The sequence below is a fragment of the Pseudopipra pipra genome, chromosome 5 (assembly GCF_036250125.1).
Source record: "Pseudopipra pipra isolate bDixPip1 chromosome 5, bDixPip1.hap1, whole genome shotgun sequence".
NCBI lineage: Eukaryota > Metazoa > Chordata > Aves > Passeriformes > Pipridae > Pseudopipra > Pseudopipra pipra.
Genome location: NC_087553.1, coordinates 13,322,741 through 13,349,580, shown reverse-complemented (window position 1 = coordinate 13,349,580; position 26,840 = coordinate 13,322,741). Strand labels below are relative to the sequence as shown.

The window sequence follows — 26,840 nt, the reverse complement described above, 5'->3', positions numbered from 1 at the left end:
AGTTGTGTTTGTTTTTCTGTTGACTTACAGATTTTGAAAAAGTGAAGCAGTCCCAAGGGGGTTTGCATTGGAAAGGCTGACTGAACTCGTGAAACTTGGTTGTTAAAGTCCATTTCTACCTTTTTGGTAGGAGCTGAGCTGCCTCCATAACCCTGATTTCAAAGTCAGTTTTATAAAAAGCTAAAATAAACTAAAAAAACCCTAAAACTAGATTAACTTTCAGTATAACTCTAATGAGTAACTGTGTCCTTCAGCTACCTAAATAACAAACAGTAATAAAAATTTTGGGATGCACATATGTGTCCATCCTGCCTTTATGCATCCCTGTGTAAAGAGTGTAGGTGTGAGCACAAAAAAAGCACTATACATTTCATTTGTGCACAAGTACACACTAAAGTGTGTGGGATTCCTAAGGATTTAATGACAATTTTGTCTAAGCGTTGTGCCTATTTTGGAAGTTGGGAAGATCTTTTCTTGTCCTAAACCTACTGCAAAACACACAACCCTTTTTGAATGTTTGTGATAGCTTGTCTGGGTGCCTTTATAAATTGCACAGATAAAACACTCCAGATTGGATTACCTGTTAAAATGTTGCTGCAACATTCTCGGTCACATTGTGTTCACATTGCCTGGTGTTAGTTCATAGAGATGCTGAATCCTGACCTCAGGTAGGGCCATAGTTTATCACTGAAAATAATATACAAGAGAAGAATAGACAAGAAAAGTTCTTTCCCTCTGTAATGTTGTGTATGTGTATGTCCCTTCAGAGACACACTCACACATATGTATATATTATCTATATAAAACTATTAGATTTATTATACAGTGGCAAGTGTTGCCTGGAAACTGGTTGCTATGCAAGTTAAATTCTGACGAGTAGGAGGTGTGTAATTAGCTTTAAATATCTTCTGTGGTTAGTAATTACCCTCAGAAATCAGTGACACAAGGGGATGTGTTCATGGAAGGCAAACTTTAAAAAGTCTGTTGATTAGCAAATGGTACCCTTAGTTCCAGGCATGAAGGTGAGATGCTGAGGTCCCATAAGTTTTGGGGTTTTGTTATGAATTAGGCCTTGTATTGGGATTACTCCTGAACATTGCTGAATGTTGGAAATGTTACATGGATTTTATTTGACCTCACCTCTCCAAAGACATAATCCAAAGGTTCATGTGGCATAGTGGGTATCTTTTCAGTGACTATCCTGAGGCTGGGCAAGGTCCCATTGCAGGCTACAAGCATCAAGTACAAGGAGAATGATTATTTTTGTGGGAACTGGGCTTAAAAAAACCTCTCAGGGTATCTGCAGTGGATGTCTTAATCAGATTAAGATATTGCTTGAAGATGTTGCAAATTGGTTTAGGACCAACTTTATTCCTGTAGATAAAGGAAGGATGATCACAACTGTCGACTCAGATGAGAATGAGAGAATGTTTCTCAGGGTGAACTTTAAAGTTATTCTCTACCTTTCTTGAACATAAATCAAGACTAGAGTCTCTCTTGGCAGAGAATTGCAATAGCCTATGGATCCCTATCTGAAAAGAACTTTTCCTTTTTCAATATTTCAAGTCGCTACTGGCGCCGATGGAATCGATTCTGCAGAAGAAAGTGCCGTGCTGCTGTCAAGTCCAATGTTTTCTATTGGTTGGTGATCTTCCTTGTGTTCCTCAACACCCTCACCATTGCATCTGAACACTACAACCAGCCAGACTGGCTCACGGAGGTCCAAGGTGAGGAGAAGCTGATGGTTCTGTTCATTATGGTCAGTGTCAAAAAAGGGAGCGGAGAGAGGAGCTGGTGCATTAAAGCACACGATGTAAAAGGAGAATCTGAAATAATACAATAAACATCCCTGCCTACAATGGGAGAAGTTTTAGGAAAAATGTAAGTACCTTGTTTCCAGCCAAACCAGTGTTTCCTTGGGTGTAAGTGAAACCAGGAATTTATGCTAAATATGTATTTGCAACTGGATTACCAAATAATGGATAGCTACTGAGAGCCTCACGTTCTCCAAGGTTTTCCCTGAAATGGCATCTATGATAATTTTTAATTGTTAGGGAGGTGATGAAGAGTGATTTGTAAAGTTCTCCTGTCTGCAGAACAGTTGAATTCTCTCTGGAGGTGAGAGCAGCTGAAAGGCTTAATTAAGCAACAGTAGGTAGCACAGCAGCTCTTCTGTTCCCACTCTCCCCTGCAGATGACAAGTGTGATGGGAGGTTGTGCACAGGAGGGCACATCCCTGCCATTGGACGTTGTATGGTTGTGTAATACATTGCAGCTGGATGTGCAATACATAAGAATTGCTGTAACCATCCTGGTAAAACACTTCTGTGAATGAGATGCCCACGCTTTTGAAGTTCATTCTTTGAACCAAGCTTATACGAAGTTAACTTTTAAGACTGATCCACAAAAAGGTTTCTTAGCAAGGGCCGATGATTAATTGTGGTGATCTTTTAACTAAGTTTCCTTGATCTGTTCCTTTTTGTTTTTCATGAGACACTGCCAACAAGGTGCTGCTAGCTCTTTTCACGGCAGAGATGCTGCTGAAGATGTACAGCCTTGGTCTCCAGGCCTATTTTGTGTCCCTCTTCAACCGCTTTGACTGTTTCATTGTGTGCGGAGGAATCCTGGAAACGATCCTGGTTGAGACAAAGATCATGTCACCACTGGGCATTTCGGTTTTGAGATGTGTTCGACTCCTAAGAATATTTAAAATCACAAGGTACTTTATTGCTTCTTTGGGACTGAAGGAGGGCTACTGCTCAGTGCACAACATATATAGGTACAAGTCGCTCACATCCCTGGTGTTTTTCACTTTTTCTACCACTAATTGGGTAGTGAGAGTGTAGGTTAACAGTCCTCATCTTCTGCCATCTGTGGTGGGATGGGGAGGACTGTACAGATTGGATATCCCTGATGTGAGTGATAAGGATTGGTGAGGAGCCTGGCATAGGGAGCTGGAGACACTTGATACCATGCAAATTGTTAAACTGAAGCCTGGAATGGTAGTCCAAGCTGAGATTGGGCTCTTATGGTTCCCTGCAAAAGTCAAAGCAAAACTAAAACAGCAGATAGCCTTGTGACCTTCTCTGATGCTTTCTGGGGACAGAGAGGAGCCTGAAAGACTGCCTTGAGCTAAAACAACATTTGACTGAGGAGCCCATGCCAACTCCAGTAGACTCAACAGTGGCCTGAGTGGGAGATTGTGTCAACACCAGCAGCTCTAGACAAAGGATGTTGCCAGCTATTCCCCTTCAAAGGAGTCCATCATGAAGCAGCAGCCAGACTTTTTCCAGATTCCAGTATCCCCTCTTTTTCCTTTTCATTCTTTCTCTTGTCCCTCTACATTAAGGCACATTTAATACATGTGCAGTAAACAGGCACTACTTCCTGAGTCAGCTACCTCCAAAACCACCGGGTTGGTTTGGCAGGGCTTTTTCAGCTTGAGGGGAGGTTGTAGGAGAGATCAGCTCCAAACTTAACCAGATGGGAACTCTTGGAACTAATTTTACCCAAGTGCTTACCCCAAGTAGCACAAGGTCTGCCTTTTCCCATGTGGGCACCAATCAGCTTTTATAAAAAACTTGACTAAGGTGGTGAAAGAGTGAGTTTTCTGCACGCTCAGCTATGGAAATGTCCCTAAAATTGCTGTAACACACCCCTCCAAAGGAAACATCTGACAAATTTGAGATAAAAACATGCAGCACATGAGGAAAACAAGGCCAAAACTGAAAGACAGTCAAGATGGCAGAGCTGAGAGGCAGAAAAAACCAACAAATTTGGACTTGTTCATCATAAAAGATTTACCCTTAAAGCTTCTGAGCCTCAGCTCTCTGGTAGGATGGATGGTTTTCAGGGTCAGATGGCAGAGACAGAAAATCAATTTACAGTCTCAGAGAGAGAGGCCAAAGCAAGCCTACAACTATTAGAATAGGGGGGGGAAGTGGTCTGTTTAGACTCGTGTTTATAGAAGAGGGGAAAACGTTCCAGCTAACAAGAGTTTCCAGCCAGAAAGGCATCTTTGCTCTTTCAGAAATAGTGGGGATCTCTGGTCTGCTGACTGTTTTTCCTGGATCTTTGGGTCTGAAAGCTATCATCACCAAGTCCCAGGCCTGGTTTCTGAGGAAACCAGGAGCTGTTTCAGGCATTGGGTAATCAGATACACCCAGGGCAACATACCAATAGCTATAAAAGCATAAGCTTCAACATAGCATCCTGGAGAGGTCATTGTTTTTTCAAGACATTTCTCCACTCCTACACAAAATATATAAGCTAGCTAAGAGAATTCTCTAATAGAAAGGCAAACACCGAGAGAATATCATTAATACTTTGAGCTGTTGAAGTACTCAAATATTCCTAAAGCTTCTGGAAGAGATGTAATGATGGAACCAACCAGCAGTAGGACTAGTTATATTTGCCTTCATTCTGCAACACAATTAAAATACAATTTTTCATGGAAACAAATGTTACCTGGAATATGTCTCCTGCAATTTGTGCATGGGTCTATGTGTAAAACACAGAGATGAGGAACAATTCATAATGCATAATGTATTAATCAGATTTTGCCTTCTTTCCTGTTCCTGAAATATTGGCAAGTAGGTTGCAGTAGTTTCAAATTTATCTGTTTTGTAATTATTCATAATTTTCTTCATGATTTCTTCTTCCCTCCGTGGGTGAAGTTCACCCTCATGTGGAAAGCCCTAACACAAGCCTCCAAAGCAGTATTTTAGGCCCACTCATGTCTTAACACAGGAGAGAATATTCTGGCCCTAAAGCAAAACTTCTGCCTTGATGTTCTCTGGTAAATTACAAATTTTTCCATTATTCACTCAGCTCTAAATAAAATGATAATTTATTGATGACATTATCAGTACTGGTGCAATAGACCACCTGAGTGCAAAGATAATACACAAAGATACAATACTAGAAAACTGGGAGGGATAGGAGGGGTGGTAGGGTAGTGTTTTGTGTCAAATATATATTCATCAGCAATGACAGGGGGACATACAGTAGAGGTGCAAATGGTGATAATCAAGGGCATTAAAAAGACACAAAGCAGGAAAATTACTCTGGTGAGAATATATCAGTTGGTAGCCTATTCTTTATGTATTTGGATGGATTTTCCATGATAAACACCAAGCACAAACAAATTCTGGGTGCATCAAGATGATACAATTCTAGGAGAAACACAAATATAGCTCCCTAATAGAATAGAAGCAGATAAAGACACCATCAGATGAACAGTGCATCATTTTAGAAACCACATTTAGAATATCAAGAGCAAACATTTCTTCCAAAATTATAAATACATTAGACAAGCAGACAATATAATCTGTTTGTTTTATTCTCCCTAATTTTTAAAGTGCTGTGCAGAACATCTCCCTCTTTGCTATGAGAAGACAAATTATTTTCTCATTATAGATAGGCCTTTACTGCTTTATAAACCCCTACATATAGTCCTTTATATTTAAAAAATAAATCATATCATTTGCAACAGCATACAGAAAGTTGATGGTTTATACCCAATCCTGCCACTAGATATGTCACTGTTAACTGTAGGGAGAAGAGACATGATGCCTTTTTTTTATACCTGCTTTCAAAGTAGTTTTATATTGGATGAACAGTGTGGGAAGCTTTCATACTATGAGACTGCCAGCTGTTGCTACTGTTTTAAGCTTTGCATCTGTGATTGCCAGTATCACCAAGACATTGTGGAAGGCAATGGAGAGGAGAGGGAGGAGAATACATGAACATGTTAAATTCTAATCCAGTTCTATGATTGATTATTGTGTGAGATGTTGAACAAACCATTTAACTTCTCTGCACCATTCCCCCACTTTGAAACGGGGATCATAATCACATCCTGCTCACTGGTGTTTTGCAGTGCCCCATTCACTGGCATCCTCAAGGGTCTGAGATCTGCAAGTGGGGGCTGTTAAGAAACACATTCATTTCCCTACAAGTCCAAGGCAGCAGCAGTGCTTTCTGTCATATTTCCCATTATCCTGGTCCAAAACTTCCAATTCCGTTCAGCAGTGCTGCATTTTTCCTTTGCAGTAAGTTATTAACCAGGGTGGATGAAGTACTGAGAGACTTTTCTTTGTCTGGGCTTCAGCCATTGCTGATTTGAAAACCTCGTGTTTCACTGAGTAATCCCAGATCTCACTTTGAGGGAGCGTTCATGTTAGTTCTGCAACCACCTAATGTGACAGATGGTAATGTCAGGTCAGACTTGCAGGTCAGGCTTCTAGGACCCTGAGATAAGGCAATTGTTATTTTCACATCTTAGTCAAATCAAGCCTTCTTTATCCTCTCCTTTTTGTGGTTTTTTTCTCTCCCCTCAACCCCAACCGGTTTATTTACTTTTCTAATGGTTCTGTATTTCTAGCTAGCACTCAGTACACAGACAAAACAACACTAATCTTATCACCAGGCCATCTCAGTTAATTGCTTTAAGTTTGATAGTCACATAAGAATCTGAATCTCAAGTATTGAGCCATTTTTAAGAAATGGAGAGCTGATAGAAGTCTGCACAGTTGTTTGCTGAGATAGCAATGCATTTAAGCTTAAAGTGAGTCACTGGGACTGATCAGATGTGTAACAGCTTTACTGTATGCTCCTTAAGGGCACTGCTAGAAAGACCTAGAAAATGTGTGTCCTGGCTGACATTGGAGGACTTGGAGAGATATTCTGGAGCCCATCAACTTCTGCTTTAAGGATGCTGAATTCGTTCGACTTCCACCAGAAATGAATTTTTCCCTTTTCCCATGTCACTTTCCCTTCTTTCTAAAGTGTGAAAGTATGTGAGCTGTAAGCATAAATGCAAACACAGTGAGCTGTTACATTGCACATTCCATGCGGATATTTGGTGGCACTGAGCCCAAAAGCTTCCATGCCCTTACCTTTGCTCTGCAGTTTTTCATTGCTCATCTCTTTAATTGCAGTTAAACTTTAAAGCACTCTAGTTTTGTCTGAAGTGCTGAAACTGGGCTGGAGGGAAAACATCACAGTTATCTTTGAAGCTCAGTCCTTGGAGATGAACCAGTTGCTGAACTTCAGAGGACATGGCAGTGTCCCTCTGCAGATCAGACTGCTAACCTTCATAAAGTGGTTGGGCTGCTCAGGCAGTCCTGTCTTCCATGGAACAAGAAAAGTATTCTTTTTACACTGTCACTTTAAAAATATTAATTTAACTGGGATTTTAAGAACTCTTGTCTCTAATGGTTAGATTACCTACAGAAAAAAATTGCATGTTGACGGATCAGGCTTCCTCAAAAGAGCCAAAGCACTAGACATGTCTGACATCCTTCTTACATGGAACTCTTTCTTCAAGGTAAACACGGTTAGAAACGCAGAGTCCTCCCAGTAAAGAAATGTTCAGTGTTATTGGCTTTGGGAGAAGGGCCTGGAGGACACTGGCCATGGTGGAATCTCAAAGTGTGGTGGTAGGCGAGGTAGAAGGAAGGCCCAGAGATCACAGGCGAACATTAGTGGCTTGCTGACTCGTGAAAGCTGTTGAAGCTTGCTAGCAGTGTGCTTTGAAATGAGGCAATTCGAAGATGACAGCTAATCTTCAGCCCAATCTGAAAGCTCTGCCACACTAAAAACATAAGGGAGAAGAGGCCATGGCCAGCTAAGCAATAGAATAGGAGTGGTTGAGCAGATGCAAGTCCGAAGTGGAAATTGCTTCACGGGCAAAAAATTTAGAAATTTTTTCTGAAGCCTCTTTGCAACTCGTGACTACCGTGCAGGCTGGCAAAGAATGGAAGCAAACTTAGGTGCTGCTGCAATCATACTGCTGGTATCTCTTTGAACCCTAAAGTGGAACCAGAAGGGAAGGAAAGATCCTTTCTCTGCATCATACATGACTCTGAACTGGACACAAGCCTGAACACACTGAGAGAACGGTTCTTAAGCCATCCTGTCTCTTGAATAAAGCCCTTCAAAATGCTCTGCAGCCTATTTGAGGAAGGATAATAGGTTTGATACTCAAAGAAAAGCAGTGATGGTGTGTCCTTCTAAATGGATGTAGATCTGGAGTCTCTTTTAGAGTCCACCTAAAAGGACCATTAATATCTTTCTCATTCCTCTCAATCTCAGAAAGCCCAGCAACTTCTCTCTGTGAGTGAGCCCAAGCATATACTCACACACGCCAGATTTTGGGCAAGTTCATATTTGCATCCAAAGAGTTGTTTCCCCATCTGTTCTTGTTGGTTATTGCAGGCCGTTCTCTGGAGTGAGGTATTCTGGCTGCCATAACATCTGTGAGTGTTGTAATGAGGTTGGTTAGAATGTAACTCACTGAAGCAGCAAGAACTAATCACTGTATATTGATATAAGATGTGCAGAGCCTTAGATGGAGAGTGCTGTAATAATCTTCTGGGTGTGCGTATGAAGTGGGGGGTGGAGGGAATTGGGTATGTACACGTGTGGTAGTAAAATTACTCATTAGCTGCAGTAGGTCTCATTATCTTAGGGAAGCACATCAATGATTCACTGCTTAACAGAGTGTTTGGAAATGCCTGCTTATATGCAGAAGGCAGCCCAAACCAATATCCTGTACAGTCCATGAGCACCTGTCTCAGATTGAGGGAATTTTAACTGCTTCTATTTTCTCTCCCAGATATTGGAACTCCCTAAGTAACCTCGTGGCTTCACTCCTGAACTCAGTTCGCTCCATTGCCTCCCTGTTGCTGCTTCTCTTCCTCTTCATTATCATCTTCTCGCTCCTGGGGATGCAGCTCTTTGGGGGCAAGTTTAACTTTGATGAGATGCAGACCAGGAGGAGTACATTTGACAACTTCCCTCAGTCCCTCCTCACAGTGTTTCAGGTAAGGGCACGAGTGGTCCCAGTGGGGCCAACACTTTGTGTTTGTGTGGGGCGAGACAAGTCCTGCACCCTTCCCCTGCAGCCTGACAGTCCCCAGGACTGGACAGCACACTAACAGCTCCAGGAGCAAGGTACCACACTGTGCTGCCAGCACAGTATTAGAGTGGGTATTCCCTCCCAAAGTGGGGAACCAAAGATAAAACCTCTGTGTATTCCAAGGCCATCAAGTCTTAACAGGGTAGGACAAGAGAAGGGCCATTTTCATGTCCCAGGGCAACAAGCCAAAGCCCAACCCTGCCGCTGTCCTCCCCCCTCCACTGTACTGGGGAACAAAAATCCCCTCACAGCACCACAGAATTAATCAAATGGCCCTTAAGCCGACTGCAGTTTTGGGAGTGATCCACAAAGAGCATGAGGATCGTGATTTCATTCACATGCAAAACGAAGGGAAGTGGCAGGGAGTGCTGTGCTTCGGGCAGTGCTACAGGTTGTGCAGCCTGTCTGAAACAACAGACACGTGGGAGGGAAATGCCTGGAAAAAAGTGGGAAGATTTGAAGAGAGTTGTGTGGGAGAGCCGTTTGCCTTCAGCCATCATCTTCAAGGGGACATCTGTTTGGGTTTTTTCACACTTCGAACGCAGGACTTCTTTGCATGCTCCTTGTTCTGTGGTTTGTTGTTTGTTTTTTAATTTAATTTTCTAGATGGACACAGCCAGAATCACCAACCATCCTGGGGGAGGGGGTGCTCTTTAGGACAATAGATATCTTTGTGTTAATGGGGTTTTCAAATTCTCTGTGTGGTCTAACACTGTATCCCTTATTGGTGGGAATGTGTCATTTAGATCCTGACTGGGGAGGACTGGAATTCGGTGATGTATGATGGGATCATGGCTTATGGCGGCCCCTCTTTTCCAGGAATGTTGGTCTGTATTTACTTCATCATCCTCTTCATCTGTGGAAACTGTATCCTTTGATGCTACTCTTTTCTGCAAGAGGGGCTGAATTTAAAGCCACCATTTACTTTGTCATGTCAGAAAATAATGAGTTTCATATCTCACATTTTTACCTTTTCCCTAGGTCTGAATTTTGGCTTTACACTGCCTAAAGTTAAATAAAGTTTGTTTAATTTTAGCTGCTGCTAAGGCATATAAGAGCCAGCTACGTGCCAGTTCCACGTGCTAGCTTTTATTTTATATTTTCACATGTTTAGTGTTTTTATTTTTCATTCCCCTTAATTCTATCGTAGGTTTTCTTTCCTGACTTCTTCAGATACTAATCTATGGGTGTTCCTACTGTACTTACTGCATATTTTTTGCTTCAATTGCTTTTTTAGTAATATATTCCATGTGCTTTCATCCAAGCCTTATGTGGAATAAAAATATGTATAATCTACAATATGCTATATACAAATGCTGTAATAGGAGTAACATATGTTTGACATAATTGATTTATGTGAGATCATACATTAATTCATGTGTAAACTCACAGGACCCATGTTCCATTTTAGTTGCTGCAATCTGTGTGTTCTTCAAACAGAAAATCCTGTGCTCTGTTGTCTTCCAGCCTATGCTGGTCTTAAGTAACTTGAGTTCTCTCTGGCTTCAAGGTGAGGTGAGGGCACTGTGCATATCCCAGGAGGTATAAAGCACATTGCATGATTAGGCTCTGAGTGTCTCTTCACAGCTGTTTGCATATAACATAGAGCTGTGGTTCTGTTCCGTATCTCAGTTTGCTCCAAATTTGTCCATGTTTAGTTTCTGCTTCCCTAATAAATGGCCCTCCTGTGTCAGAGGTGACATTTCATTTTGTACTGGTGCTTCTATAAAGCCACCTTGTGGACTCAGCCCAACTCTTCTGGCCTTTGTTCATAATTCAGATCTCTCAAACCCTGTTATTTGACATTTCAGTTGACCTGCATGCCCTCACTTCAAAGTGAGATGGTGCAATTCCACTTATCTGAAGGTCAAGGTAGGCAATCTTCCTGACAGCTTAAAAAAAAAGCTACAATTTGGATCTCCTTGTGAAAATGTGAGCCAAGTCTACACGCTGGCTGACTTTGGAGCCATTAGACCTTGGAGTCCAGGGAGGGGGGTGTCTGTGTTTCCAGGCTGAGCCTTGAACCGGGGTTTGCTTAAAAGTTATCATGGTGTAATAAGACCTAAGCTCAAGAAATTTATAAAACAAGCTGATATTCAGATTTGTAACACGAGACCTGAACACTGACTCATAACACAAGAAAACAGTTGTGATTCCTTGCCCTTGAGCTACACAGGCATGACTGGCCATGCATGGACTCTCTGCTAGGAGATGTCAGAGTTGTCAACTCAACTCTTCAATGTCCAGACTAAATTAACCTCAGAAATGCTCATCAGAGTGATATGCTTGCTGTCCATAAAATCCATTCATGTGACCTAAGCTGTCAAAGATGCAAAGCAATTAGTGCTCCCCTTATCTTCTGTGGGATTTGTTGCACAAAGTGATACTCTTTTGGGATGTTGGAAACTAAAATATAAGCCTGGACTTAGATGTTTTATATCAGTTATTCTGTTGTGAAATTTTGGAAACCCGCAGTGTGTTAACTATGTGGATGGAAGGTGTAGGTTTGTGCATGCTGGATATGCACATCCTGAGCAGTTGTGTGAAATGGAAGTTTGGAAAATCCAAGACACATGATGACAGGTTGCTAAAAATTTTCAATTAAGAAACCCTTGGTATAATCTTTTCTTGCAGTTTTCAAAGCCAGTTTTCTTTAAGTACACACAAACAGATATCCTGCTGAATGTATTTTTGGCCATTGCTGTGGACAACCTTGCTGATGCTGAGAGTTTAACATCTGCACAGAAAGAGGAGGAAGAGGAAAAAGAAAGGAAAAAGCTAGCAAGGTAAATCCATTTGCATACAGCTATCTGCACTCGTGCATATGTTCCTGTGAGTGTAATTACACAGGATACATATACATAGGTATATGATGCCTATATATGTGCATAAATATGATACATACACCTATGTATATGTATGTTTATCTTCTCTGTGTGTATATAGGTTATACATATGTGATTAATGTAATTATGTATATATAAATTTTTACGCAAAGGAATTCACACTGTAAGACAAGAAAGTGCCATGAGCTGGGAGTCCCCACAGTTGCAGTGATGTGAACAGGGAAAAGGAAGTCTGGGTGACTGATGAGCTTTCAGAGCATCAGGAGAGAATGAGTGTGAAATGGTGTCAATGTTACAATCCCATTTGAATCTCCCTATTATCTTCCAATTGCTTTGGGCCACAAAGCGTATTTTCAGACTGTCATTCCCACTACAAGATTCAGCAGCTTCCTTTTCTTTTGATGCCACATGCTGTTCTTCTCATGCCAGTTCTTTTAGTGTTTCCACAGACACTTAAGAGGCACGAGCTGGATGTGAAGCTTCTCTGTCATTCCCAGCTGCCAACAGCAGGGAAGCCTCTCCTTACTGGTTATTTCCATTCACTGTCTTCCAGGCTGCTTGGAGGGGATCTCTTGTGCAGATCTTTCTGTTTCATCCTGCGTGCTACTCAGCACATTTCCCTCCCTCTGGGAGTGCAGAGAGGGGCAAAACCTTTGTAGGCAACCTAGGGGAAGATAAGAGATGAAAATGGTCCATGCCTTTGTCATTGGGTGAACAAAGAGATCTCTGCTGACAGACCTAGAATATGCACATGCACAAACACACAGGCACATGCTTCCTTCACACACACACACACTCACACACAAACACACTCACATGCCATTGAGAAAGCTACAAAATAAAGGACACTATACAGAATTAGAGCAGAGCCTCTGCCTTTGCCTGTGGATGAGGACAAGGTGGAGCCACTGGGCTCAGAATGGAGATGCCAGCTGATTGTTCTCATGGTGTGTGCTGTATTACATGAAGTCCCTAAAAGGGAAACAAGCTGTTCACCTTTGTAACTCTTTGCTTTTTATCTTGTGAAATTGTTAGAACTGCAAGTCCTGAAAAGAAACAGGAGATGGAAAAAACAGCTGTGGAAGAAGAGACAAAGGAGGAGAAAATTGAGCTGAAATCAATCACTGCTGATGGAGAATCCCCACCTGCTACCAAGGTAAGGTCTGCTGCCAGCCAGGCACTCTGTGCAGTGATGGAATGAGCAGCCTGGGTTTCTGAGGGAATGAAAACTGTCTGCCTTGTCTGATAAAGGCTTTGATGCTTCTCTTTCCATTTCTGTCAGATCAACGTGGATGATTATCAGCCCAATGAAAACGAAGAAAAGAGCCCATATCCCACAACGGAAGCACCAGGTATACATCTTCTTCCTCTTATTCCTGATCTGACAAAGAGAAGCTCCAGTTGCTAATGCACATAAAGCCAAATTGTGGTAGCAGGCATGCTGAACATGTAATGCTTTCATGATGGGACAGAGTGATGTGCTTGCTTGTGTTTGCACAGGTGTGGACTTGGTCCTTTGCAGTCCCTGTACTGATTAGTCATCTTTCATTTGGTTCTCTGTGAAGCTCTTTATTGGGAAATGCAGAGCTTTGCAGAGAACCAAATCAAATCATATGAAAATCTTTGCATTTGAAAATATACATGTGACTTTGTTTTCAGTGTGTTTTTCAGTACTCAATGGTCAGGGAGACTCACGAGAGATAGTCATAAAGGGGAAAGTGTTGAATGCCTTTTTGTGCTTTTTTCTAATCAAAAAGGACAGTGTGACATTAAAATAACTCTAATAGCATAAGACCTCAGCACGGAATGGGAGGAATCAAACTATAGCATTAGTTAGGCTGATTTTCAAGTCAATTGGGCCTAATTAACATCATCCTCAGATACCTGACAAGATTGGTTGAGGAAATCTCAGAACTTCAAGCAGTTTTTCTTCAAGAGATCCTGAATGGGGGGTGGGGTTGGAGCTAGTCAGTTCAACTTCCATTCTTGGAAAAATGCTTAAAAAATGATTAAACAAAGTATATGACTGCAAGATAAGGAGATGACTAGCAGCCAACACAGATTTGCCAAGAGCAACTCACATGAAACCACCCTGATTTTCTTCTAGAAGGGGCTGAAAATACTTGTATGTGAGAGAAAAGAAGTAGGTGTCATATTCTTTTACATTTTGCTAAGGCTTCTGACCAACTCTTGTAGCGTTCTCAGAAGCTGGCTAGAAAATTATGGTCTGGATGATTGTGAGAGAATTTGATCCAACCCTTTATGTGGAGGGTATTGATAGCCCAAGTGAGCCTCTACAACCCAAAAGCCTGTCTGGAGTTCACTTCAGTTCATTGTTAATGACCTGAATGATGGAAGAGGCAATATGCTTATTACATTTGTAGATGACATGGAACTAGGAAGGACACAAAGCATGCTGGAGGGCAGCATTAGAATTCAAAGAGCTGTTGAGGTCCTGGATAAATGGTCTAAATAAAATTGAAAGTGCCAGGCTCTATACATAGACAGGAATAAACAATTCACAAATAAAGGATCTCAGGTGACAGCTAGTTAGGTAACAGTCCTTGAGAAAAGAATCTCAATCTTATGATCACAAGCTCAACAGTTTGCCAGCAACAGTTTGCTGTCTTTCAAAAGGCAAGCAAGTAGTGAGATTTATAAACAGAGAAAACCAAACCTTTTTATGCAGTTATGGGCTTCTTTTAAGTGGTCAGTGAAAGCTAATCAGAGCAAAGCAGTTGTTCTGTTGTGTTCTCTGCTGGAATATCATATCTCGTTTTGGGTGCTCCGACTGGAAAAAGTATAGAAGAGAATGGTGAAAACAATGCTAGTAGGAGGCAAGAACTGAGATTGAATGAACTGTGATAATCTGAGTTAGGAAAGGCAGGAGAAACACCTTCAAATGCATAAAAACCTGCTACAGGTAGGAGGGAAATTATCTCCATTATCAAATAATACATTTAAGATTCACACCAGAGCGAATTTTCTAATGGTGAGGCTAGAAAAGATCACAGAGATGGCTGTGGAATTCCAGCATCACTGAATGCTGTTAGGAACAAGTCAGAAAAATGTCTTCCAGAAAAGGCTTAGATATAATAGTTAATTGATCCTGGCCTGGCATAAGCATGAACCAGAGGGCCTTTTGTGGTCCTTTCCTGCTCTGCTCTTACATGTTTCTATGATTATGTAACAGGCTATAATAGGTTATAAAACACATTCTGTTCTATTCCATGATTCCTAATAAATAAATGTCTGATAATAGGTTGATGTGGCAGGGTAAAAAAGAACACAATAGTTCATTTTAAGTAGATGGACAAGGGTTTCAGACAAGCAAAATGGAAAACTCTTCATTGCATTTGACTTTCAGTACAAAAAGTCCCCATGTTTGCTATACTTGTATTCTTCCATATCTATAGCCAATTTATCAGGAATAGAATGTGGTTCTAACTCTATGCAATAGTGTTTTAACATTGCCTGGGGAAGATGCCTCTGGCTTTAATCTTCCCATCGCCTCTGTAGGCACAGGCACTTACTGGACACATATCCCCAGTTGCTAAGGGGTTTGCAGGAGTCTTTAGTTAAAAGGACAAATTAAAACAGCTTGATACAGTTCCGTTTCAGTTTCTCAGCTGGCCTGGATTTGCAGACCATTACATTTTTTTCAAGTGAAGCAACAGTCATCTGTATCGATTTTAAGTCTACTGCTAATAGAATTGGAGTTTAGTTTTGCCTTCTGTGGATAGCTTAGAAATAGTCCAGCATATGAAATATGTGACAAAAGCTACATCTACATTCATTTTTTGTCATTCAGCCATGCATAGAATTAAAGTGTGGAAAATTAAGTGAAAACACTTTTAACTCCTTTTGAACACAACCTAAAATTTGAATGGATGATCAGGTTTTCTCCTGTTTCCTGTTAGAAACGCAAAGGGACACCATCTTGGTTACTTTGTTCTTTGTGAAGAGTGAAGTTGATCTCTAACAGCTCACTAAATTACCTGACCACTTCTTTCAGACTTCATGGAAGACAACCACAAGCCTCAGATGCCAGTAAAGTTTTGTAAATCCCTTATTAGATCAGATTTACCATAGTCATCTCTTCCCTTCTGCTGTATAAAGCTCAGAAACACCAGGGTACTCTCAGAGCTGATATGACATGTCACCTCTGCCTTGTGTAGTTGCTTCTGGAGAACAAGGCTTCAAGGCTTCCCCTGGCACTAGCAAGCAAGAATTTCCCAATCCCCACATGTATCCCTGCCCAGTTCCCTTGTGGCCATCTGACCAGCCCAGAATCCTTCTGCTGATTGCCAATCAGTCCAGCAGTGGTACAGGAGATGCTGTGCAGCCATATACAGCCCATCTGGGAACACACCTTTTCCTGCCCACTTGCACGTAGATCCATCTTCAGCTGTGCTTTAAGTGACACATCCTATTGTTTCTTAGATGCAGTCAGTTGGTTCTACCTATTTTCTGTTTCTGATTTAAGCTGTTAGTGCCTGTGACCTTTCCATGGCTGTGTACCATTCCATCCTCTGAAAACATCCTTCACCCTAATCCAGTGTTCAGAAACAATTTGAAATGGTCACCTCATTTTTTTTTTTCTTTATTCTTTCAACCTACCTTGTTTGGGTTCTAATTTGTTTCTTCTTCTCAACCAGTTTTCTCAATAACCTCTTCTGACTCTATTTGCTACACAGTGTTGCTCATAGGCCCCAGAGTACCCTGTGTGCTTGCAGCTCCTCAGATCACCTAGCCCCTTTTTTTGGAAGGACAGACTAGTTCTTCCAGAGATTTGTGTACACTAGAAGAATTATTATGATGATATGTTTATTATAAGAAGACAGGGAGCTAGTCTTGCAGTCTAGTACAGAAATAGACAAGGAATTCAGAACGTCAAATGAAGGTAAAAGCTTGGGGATGATTCATGGGAGGTTGAAGCAAAGCAATGTCCTTATACAAGAGTTCTGGTTTTCGTACAGTAAAAAAAAAAAATATCCCCATCATCAAATTTCTCACTGATGCTGCACTCTAGCCTGTTTGTGTTTGTTTTCACAGCCAAAGAACTTCTGCTTCTACAAATGTGAGCAACTAGGCAGGTTCTAAATGCAGTTTGATACATTAGGAACTGACGTGAGGTTGTTCTCATGTTGTTCTTTGCGAACTGGGGGCCTCGCTGTTTCCTTTCTTCTTTGCCCCAGACTCTACTTTAAGTGAAAGATATTTAGAACATTATTCTTTATCTATGGCTGAGGAACTGAATGTGTTTTTCAATCTGAAGGTATGTGGTTGCCAGAATCATTAATGTATTTCCTGCTGTATGGCAGACAGGAGAAAAAGAGGAGAGGAGCAATGTTCTTTATGGTCTTCATGGGGCTGATCCTTTTGCTAAGGGTACATTTTCCTGAGACATTGTTCCATATCCATTTAAAAGGGTCTTTAAGCATTCCTCTGAGTAAAAGAAGTAGAATGATCCAATAGTGAAGGTGCAGAACAGGGACTCACAATACTAGTCTTTTTAAGTAAGAATCTCAAATATCCCACATGGGCAGTGGTTTTCTGGCCTGTTATAGAAGAAAAGGAATTTTCTTACATCGCTCATTGTCAGTCTGCTCTGAAACCTGTAGGTAAAAGGTATAAGTGCAAAGTATGGAATATTGTATAAATATGAGCATTGACATTAACACCTGTTTTACAAGTACTAGGTAAAAAAGTGCTTGTAAAAGAATGTTTCTTTAACTAATAAAGCCTGTATAAAGAGTATTATAAAGTATATTACACATTAATTGAGCTGTTAAAAAATAGACTAACTGAATAAGTACAAACTCTATGTACCAGCTCAAACATTTATGCAAAGATCTATCAAGTGAATTTGAGCTGAACTCTTGGTACTGGAAGTGTAAAGAAAGAATCCTATTTGCATGTAATAATGGCATGCATTCAAAAAGGGCACTTTTCTCCTGTCTCTGATATCTAGATTAGGATCTGTGCTGATTCATCTGTTCTTTCTGATGTGTCCTGTAACGAGATCAAGTACCTCACCCTGAAGGAACAGTCTTTTCCTGGAATTTATCTCCCTTTATGAACTCAGGATGAACCTTTTAACTAGAGTTTCCTCCTTTGCATTGCCTGGAAGATGAACTAGCTTCATCTAACCTGTCGGACTCCTTTCTTAAAGTATATTTTTTTCTGTCCTACTGATTAAGCAAGAGGATTGGGATCTTTTAAAACAGCAAAATCCTATCATGTTGTTTACAAAACAACATCTGACTTCAGCAGGTAGAAGGAACCCTCAAAGGTGGAAGCTTCTCTTTCACATAACCCTTAGACCCCCTCTCTGCATTTTTTATCCCGAGATTGCTCATTGTTCAACACAGGGCCTGGAGATCTGCTCCAGAGGCATCAGGTTCAAGACTCTCAGCAGTCTCAGCCTCTTTCCCACCTTTTTAATCTTACCCCACTAAATTATGAAAGAGGACAATTTTTAAGACCTTCTGATCGGTGTCATTCAGTGTGCCCATGCTCAGTGTTTGCTCTGTACATGCACTCATCCAGACACGATCCCAGATGTGGCAGTGGCTCCATGGAGATCCTCACAAATAGGAGAAAAACAGATCTTGATAAACCGGAGGAATGGTCTGAAGAAAAAAAGATGCGGTTCAATAAGGCTGAGATCCAAGTGCCACTCTTGGGAATAGTCAGTGGCAGAAATGCAGAGGGGGAGTGACAGCCTAGACAGTTGTTCTGTGATAAATAGTCTGTACTTTGTGCATATCAGAAACTGATGGCAAATTAATGCCAGAGTGTAATGAAAAGTGCCCATGAAGGACATTTAAGCAGGAAGATAGTGTAAGATATAATAAGTATTCCAACTCTCCTGCACCAGTGAAGCCTCAACTGCAGGTTAATCCTGCACATAATCTGGAAGAAAGTAGCAGGAGTGATCAGAGACCTGGGGAACACAGCACCTCAGGAAAGACTGTTGCTGTTTTGCTCTAGGATTAAGATATTCTCACAGAGGCATATTAATTGTCCTCGAGTATGTAAAAGCCTTCTGCAAGAGGAAGGCAATTCTCAATTTTCTGTGTGCGTGGAAAGTAAGAAAACAGATACTGGATTTAGACCATAGCAAGAAAGGTAGAAGTGAGTCATTAGAAGCTTGCTTTTTTTTTTTTTTTTTTTGCAGTGAAGTATCTGAGGAGAGTGTTGTGAGAATATTGTGGGTTTACCAGCATTAATGGTCTTACAGAGAGACTAGATCAATGTTTGCCAGGGCAAGCACTGGGCAACAAATGCTGCCTTGGGAGAAGGAAGTGGACAAGGAACCTCAAGCTTTAGCATCCTATTTCAATGGTTCTTAGCTTTTAGCTCTAGTTATGACAGAGACAAGTGCCCCAGCACTGCAGAATGGGTTATATTTTGCATTAAAAGATGAAAATGTTTCTTGCAGCAGAGGAAGATGAGGAAGAACCTGAGATGCCTGTTGGCCCTCGGCCTCGCCCAATGTCTGAGCTGCACCTCAAGGAAAAGGCTGTTCCCATGCCTGATGCCAGTGCTTTTTTCATCTTCAGTCCTAATAACAGGTATTTAAGAGACTGCTTAGCTGGAAGAAGGAGGTAAAGAGCAGGTACCTCTTTCATGTTGGGCCCCAAAGGTGATGAGGTGCAGAGCTCCCTTTCAGCAAGTCATACCAGAGACCTTCTTTGACCCCTCTCTCCTTTAAAGGCCCTGGCATGAAGTCCTCATGAAAGCACAACTGTAGGGACCCCCCTGACAATATTCAGTGGGAGTTCATGGCACCTGCAAAGCTGACTGAAGACACAAATCATGAAAGCTTCAGAAATAAGGGACTTGGAGGCAAATCAGTAATTGGAATTCCCCTACATATTCAGATCCAAATTGCAAGAGAGCCATCATGGAATTAATCAAGTGTGAGGTAGGAGCTTCCTGTCCTAAGGGCTGCTCAAAATCCACTCCCAGTACAGAGTTCATGTGTCTCTGCTCATTGCTGCTCATGAAGAATGAGCATAAAAGAAAAAATAGGAAGAGGAGGAGGAGACTCCATAGCTCTGAGGGGAGTCTAAGGAGAACATACTTTCCCATGGGCTCCTGCAATGCAGCTTCACGTCGTGCCACCTGTCTTTCCAAAATAGCTGTGCAAGGCTAGTACTGTGAATGGAGGGTTGTTATGACACAGGGGAATTTATCTTTCCAAAGGTACAGAAATGAGCTCACTGCCCACTGGTCTGTGCAGGATCATGTACCCCAGTATCTCTCTTGAGGGCTCAGCCTCCAGACACAGCCTCAGAGCAAGACAGGGCTGTAAAAGCACTGTTGAATTCAGAGCCAGTTTTTCCACAGCAGAGTTTGTGCCACTCCTCCTTGGGTATGTGTAACAGGGAGGGACTGAGGATGATTGGGACTCGTGGACTCTAATGCCAGCTTTGCCACCCACCCACTGTCATTTGTAGAAGAAGTAAATTAACCTCTGCAGTCATCTGTAAAATTACTATAATAGGGACTGGGAGACTTAACAGCTAAGAGTAGAACTAAATAGATTAATGAAGTGCCTCTAGAATTAATGCACAGGGCTGTTATGAGGTTTAACTCCTCATGTCTTGATACCAATGTATGGAAAGTGCTGTGATGGTCTCCAATAAGCAAGCTGCCATTTGATGGGAGACTGCTCCTTCTTTACCTGCTAGTTTCCCACTAAGAGCACCAAGCCTGCATGGCATGGTGTCCTCTCAGAAGCCATTTGCAAATGCCAGCCTGCCCTATATCCATTTGGCCAGGCCTGTACCCTGTTAGCCAGGTAGACCCCCACAGCTCCTGTTAAGTGACGCTCCAGCCCCAGCTCAGAAAGACACTGGCACCCCAGAGCCTGTTTCTGCTGCTTTCCTCCCAGATGAATGAGGAATGGTCCTGTGAATGAAAGCGAGGGGTATAATTTTGGGTTGGCAGGTTTCAGACCACATGGGAATCACAAAAGGCTCTGTCAGGAGAGAGTGACTGTTCTCCATTCACACACACCGAATGTGAGTCCTGCGTGATGTGGAGAGCCAAGGCTGCCCGGCACAGCTGCCTGGGCCCATCATTCTCCCTGCTGTTGGGGCAGAGGGAGGGTGCTCTGCAGAGCAGTCCTCTAGGGCCAGTCCTGCTGGCAAAAGAGGATTGAGGGGGAAATGTTTCCCAAGTCTTGCTGTTCTTTGAGAGATAAAGTTGTGCCTCTCCTCTCTCTTGCAGGTTTCGTGTCCACTGCCATCGAATCGTTAACGATAACATTTTCACCAACCTGATCCTATTTTTCATCTTGCTCAGCAGCATCTCCCTGGCAGCTGAGGACCCCGTCCGACACCTCTCCTTTAGGAACCAAGTATGCTTCACATCCTCCTTCCCTCGCTGGGTATTAAAAGTGTGGTGTAAGCAGATCATGAGTTGAAGCCGGGAAAGGCAGAAAAGACTGCATCAGAGGCTTTGGGAGTGCCTGTCTTCTGTGATTTGTGCCTTTTGTAGGCTGTGTGTGAAATCATTGGGCTTTGCAGGGAACATGAGTCAGTGCAGAATTTGGCCTCTAGTTCATTTCAGAACCGTGTGTAGGGGAAGGAAGAAGAGGAAGCTGAAGCAAAATTATTGTTCCCTGGGATTAAGGCGTTATAAATGAGCTGTAAAAACATTGATTGGGATACAGATAATTCTAATTTGAGGGATTTTCAGATTCCCTTTGGAACATTTACTCTGCTGCCACATGCTGTCTTTTGAACTAAAAACCCTGATTTTTACTTTATTCACACTGGTTTAAATCAGGAGTAACATTCTTGAGTTTGATGCAGTCACTCTGGGGAAAATTGATGTCATCAAGGTTAGAATCAGACTATTTGAACACAAGCTGCAAAGCTATTATTAAAGTTGAGATAATCCTCAAAAAAATATGCTGTGCTCCTCTCCTTACCAGCCTGGGGGGAGAAGAGGAAGGCATTCACCACAGAGGTACATTCCCACCTTCCTTCCTGGCCATTCTTAATTAGCTTTTTGAAATGTTCAGTGCTCCCTTAACTTTGCCAGTGGTTGTTTCCATTAATCTGGGGTCATTGCAGAAATCAGAAGAGCCAGCAGACATATATGAGACTTCATATCCCTGCTGTCTGCAGTGGCATTTTGGTGAAGAGTTCGCTAGGCTTGAAGAGTTTGCTAAGCTTAAAAGAGTAGGACGACTTTTTGTGGTTTAATAATAAAACCTTAATTTAATGCTCCCTGAAATATCCTGACCTGAGCATGCATTTAAACACATATGTGCATGCAGAGAAGGTGTTAGTGGCAATTTATTCCCGAGCTTATCTCAGAGTAGCTTTGCGTTTTGTCCTGAAGAATGGTGCTAAATAATACGGCCAAACCTGTGCCACCAAGGACCCCACTTGTGCACAGATGAGTGTGCCCACCATGTAGGGATAACTGCATGTCAGTATGAATTAGTGCTGCAGCATCTCAGCTGGCAGATGGGCTTCTGACATGCCACAGAAGCTGTCACAGAATCTGTAGCAGAGGGATTTAAATGAGTAGGGAAAAAAAAAAAAAAGAAGTTAAAGCTTGTTGTCCTGGATTAAAGAGCTGAAGGTTTGGGGCAAAGAGTTGTTTTGTGTATTTGAAGCCACTGATGTTGCATGAAAATCTGTGTTTAATTTTTGCAGGTACAGATGTTTAAAGTGTATAATATGAGGGGACAGTGACAAGATGTTTGGGTTGCAAATGTGGTCTGCCTTTAAGAGTAGAACAGTAAGATTGTGCCCTACCCTGTGCCCACACAGAGGACTGGGAGGAAAAAAAAAGAAAGCAAGCTGAAAGCAAGGCACCTGCCTCTGCCTTTGCTCTGAGACTTGTGCAGACCAGGGCTGCTGTTGGCACAAACCATCCCAGAGCAAGGAGACAGGAACAGAGAGCCCAGCAAAGGCTAGTGAAGAGGCTTGGACACTGCTTCTGTCCTGGGGCAGGCTGGTGGCTGTGTTCTTCTGCTGTCACACAGGGCTCAAGCAGCAAGTTTTTGGAAGTGCCCCCCCAGTCTGATCAAACAGCCTTTGAAGCCCAAGCGAGTCCTAAGACTGTGTGCTCACAATATTCTCCTGTTTGCACCTTGGTAAGGTGCTTATTCATTTTAATATATTCTAGGGTAAATTCCTATTTAAATAATAATTAATATGCCAGCTGATAAATGGTACTGCCTGCATAGATGGAGCAGTGATCATTTTCAGTGGGCATGATTTCATCTGCCAGGGACACCTTTACTAGCTGCAGCTTTGAGGCCAGATTCACCACTATGTTCTAGCTCCTTTGCAGTGCTCTGGTGATGTAAAGCAGCAGCAGGTACAGCTTAATCATCCACTTTAATCAAGTTTACAGATGCTTTATATTGATGGAGTCATGCAAGGCAGCCTGAGAATACCCATGAATCTGGCCCATTGATTATGAAATTATTCCATTGATATAATAACCAAATGTCAAGACCTACAAAGCAGCAATGCAATAGGATATTACCAGTTATAATGTATGTAAATGAATATAGGGTGCAGTTAATATCTATCCCCCCTGTTTTAATTCTCTAAGTTGCAAAAATTTGTAGAGCCCATGATGGCCTTGGGATTAAAAATTACACAGTGACCTAAAGAATTTTAATACACAGTAGCAGTGATACATCCCCCCATTCGACATCCAGTGTCTGCAAATCAATCCAGATTTGGATTATGCTTAAATAGTGCAATGTGATATAACCCTGTAGTTTGCAGTAGCTGCCCCACTGCCCTTTCATACCATGCTGTAAAATCTGAGTGAGGGTGCAGACTCTGAGCTACAATAAACACCTGTGGGATGGGAGAGGGCAATTTCCTGTTTTATGTTTATTAGTGTGTTAGCAGTAAAGGTTTACATTTCACAAATTATAAGTTTTCTACAGCTTCCATATATTGGCCTTCCAATTTAGAACTTGATTGTGGTAAAAGAGCACTAATCATGAGCACACAAAGCTTTGATATTCAGCATCTGTAGTGTAGATAGCACTAAAGTGGCTTGGAATACTGAAATATATTGGAAACTAAGACAGTTCAATTCTGGTCCCATTAGTCAATGAGAAAGTACCCATTTGCTGCAGTGGGTTGTCAATTGATTGGCAGTGAAAGACATTTCTACTTTGAAAGCCCCTTTACACTTCCAAACTTGCTGTTGCCTTCTGTGACACTCTAGGACCACTCTTTGTGGTCTGCTATATGTGCCATGGGTATCTCCATCACCAGGTCTAGATTTCTGGGAATGAAGAGTGTTTCAGCTTGCTTGTTATCCAGGATGGCAAAGGAAAGATGTGAGATCTAAGCTGGGCACCTTTAGCACATGACCAAATTATGGTTGCAATGCAGTGGCTGGGATTCTGTTCAATTGGCAGAGTCTTTGTGATTCATCCTAATCCAGGGAAATTCAGGATAGAGAAAAAAATAGCTCAAGTATGAATTTGTAGTTTGCTTTTCTTCCTTTGAGAGAGAGCACAGGACAAGCCTGCATGAAAGTTAATAAGAAGAAATCTCATGTTTTCCACTGAGAGGCCAGGCATTCTTTGTATTCTCAGTTTGGGAGCCTATTTGGGAAAACCCTTCAACATCGTTTATTAGATTAAAAAAAAAAAAAAAAATCCAACAGCAACCAAAAGGTTATTTTGCCTCAATAGCGTTCGTGGGATTGTAACTCAGAAAAGATTTAATGTAATGTGTAATGTGCTTCTTGTCCTCTGTGCCAGGACCTTCACTGCATTCAACAGGACATCGTTACAAAACCATTCCCTATAGAGTCATCCCCGTTCCCCTGTGCAAAGACATATGTATTTGATTTTGAACTGTGATTTCCCATTCAAGTGATTAGTCACCGATCTACCCTCCCCGCTCCTATTCCCTTTTGTTTTTACAGATTCTCTATTATTTTGATATAGTTTTTACTGTCATTTTCACCATTGAAATTGCTCTAAAGGTAAAGTGCCCATCTTCTCTACCATTGCTTGTTCACAAGCTTACTAGTTTTCTGCGACTATCTGTTGCTAACACACACGCCTGTTTGTTCCTGGGTCATGCTCAGTACCACTAACCCAATTGTGCTTATTTTTCAGATCCTAGGCAATGCAGACTATGTCTTCACTAGTATCTTTACATTAGAAATTATTCTTAAGGTAACCAATCTGAGCAATACACTTGTTTTCTTCTTTCCTCCTTTCGTTGCTTCTCTCTTTCCTTCTTTCTTTCCTTTTCTCTTTCTTTTTTCCTTCTTTCTTTCCTTTTCTCTTCTTTCTTTCCTTCTTTTTTCCTTTTCTCTCTTTCTTTCTTTCTTTCTTTTCTTCCTTTCTTCCTTTTTTTCTCTCTTTCTTTCTGTCTTTCTCTCTTTATTTTGTTCTCTTTCACTCTTCCTTTTGCTCTTTTTTTATTATTTTTTTTAACCCCATTATTATCTCTACACAAAGGGTTGTTTTTTCTTTTGATTTAAACGTTTTGGTAGTTGCTTAAAAGGTCTTCTGTGAAATTTTGATATTCAAACTCATAATTTAGGGCCTATAGCAAAACAATGCTTTGTAGAGGAATCTCAATGAAAGGATACAATGTTGGGAAAAGTCAAAAAGTACCAAAAAAAAGGCCATCCCCTCATAAATTTCTCTCTTTACCCTGGCCAGTCTTTGCAAAACAGGATTTGTCTGCTCTGCAAGAAACTCTGAATACATACACCTCCTCTTACACACACTACACATAAAGGGAAGGTCTCTGTTCTGCACAAGTCATGAGGCTGGGCCAGGAGGTGGCTGATGACTTCTGTAAGGTTACAGGGTGCACAGCCAAGTAGGAGACAGGGAGCACAGTGCAAAAGCTCACTTTTTAAGTGCAGAGAGATAACTGAGAGTACAAACCACTGAAACACCAAGGACAGTAGCTGCAAATGCAAACTGCTGCATTGAAACCCGGCTTCCCATTTCCCAGGAACATGCTCTGTACCAAGGGAAATGTGCAGGAGAATGGAAGAAAATAAAAATAGGCTGCCTTGTTCTTAACTCTAATTTTCCCAAATTGGTAGGCTAATAATTTAAATAACAGTAATTGAGCAAAGTTCTGGCTTTCTAAATGCTACGTTCACTTGGCAGCTGGGTTTTTTTCTCAGCAAGCTAGTTCTAAGTGCTGGCAGGCAGTGCCTTAGAGTTGCTCAAATTTTGCAGCTCAAGACCCTAATAACAGTATCTATACTGAAGGCTGGCAAGCAGGGTGGCCCCTGCATATTTTTGTAGAGAAACGTGCTTTCTGATATGACTTCAAATTGCCAAAGCCATAATGTCCTCCAAAGAAATGTACATATTATGCCTGCGTGCAGTTTGCATCTGTGTTTACACAATAAAGCTGAACATGCACTCATCACATGGCTGATCAAAAAGGCCTGTCAAAAAAAGGAAAATACCTCAACAGCAACATTTAAAAATAAAACCATAATTCAAGGCACCTATTTGAACTCAGAATTTCTGCTCACTCTGAAGGAAATGGTAACATTCCTAATGACTTCAGTGGAAGCAGAACCTAACCCAACCCTCTGCCCTATTGCTCTGTTTCCATCAGGGGAGTGTACTTCAGAGTACCTGAACCTTCCCACTATCCTGTTAACTTCAGTGGATTTATGACAACACCACTGGATACTCTGAGTTCAAGTGGGAGAGGAACACAAGCCCTATAAGTTTAAGTCATAAATTGCTTTATTTCTCAGTGTGTGTTTCTCTGCTGCCTTCCATTGGGCACAATGTTTTGCACAGCAGCAAAGTTAGTGTAAATGGTAAGAAACAAAAGAATAAATGCCCATGGGATGTTCAAGGCTGTAGAGGAACAAGCTTCATCTGCCTTCATGTTACTGATGACACCTGCAAGCCTCACGCTGCCATGGTGGTGTCTGGTGAATCTTAGCAAGGTGACTGTCAAGTTTTTTTTAACCTTGCAGGCAGGTAAAAAAATGGGAGGCAAATATAGATTATACACTCTCTGAGAGTTTCTTCTGAGATAACAAAATCTCTCAACAGGCTT

General features: G+C 41.6%; 1 protein-coding gene across 25 annotated transcripts in view; it reads left to right on the top strand.

The window, feature by feature from the left end:
- CACNA1C (calcium voltage-gated channel subunit alpha1 C) overlaps positions 1-26,840 on the top strand; it is a 480,151-nt gene that overhangs the window by 367,192 nt on the left and 86,119 nt on the right. For 14 of the 25 annotated variants that reach the window (XM_064654535.1, XM_064654526.1, XM_064654531.1 and 11 more), the window contains 10 exons: positions 1,567-1,727; positions 2,494-2,719; positions 8,621-8,828; positions 9,670-9,790; positions 11,595-11,709; positions 12,805-12,925; positions 13,052-13,121; positions 19,217-19,349; positions 21,013-21,142; positions 24,905-24,964. In XM_064654535.1, the coding sequence (XP_064510605.1) occupies positions 1,567-1,727; positions 2,494-2,719; positions 8,621-8,828; positions 9,670-9,790; positions 11,595-11,709; positions 12,805-12,925; positions 13,052-13,121; positions 19,217-19,349; positions 21,013-21,142; positions 24,905-24,964 (1,345 nt within the window). Of the gene's footprint in view, positions 1-1,566; positions 1,728-2,493; positions 2,720-8,620; positions 8,829-9,669; positions 9,791-11,594; positions 11,710-12,804; positions 12,926-13,051; positions 13,122-19,216; positions 19,350-21,012; positions 21,143-24,708; positions 24,769-24,904; positions 24,965-26,840 lie in introns of all 25 variants that reach the window. The other 11 variants (XM_064654536.1, XM_064654529.1, XM_064654537.1 and 8 more) reach the window with 3 other exon arrangements.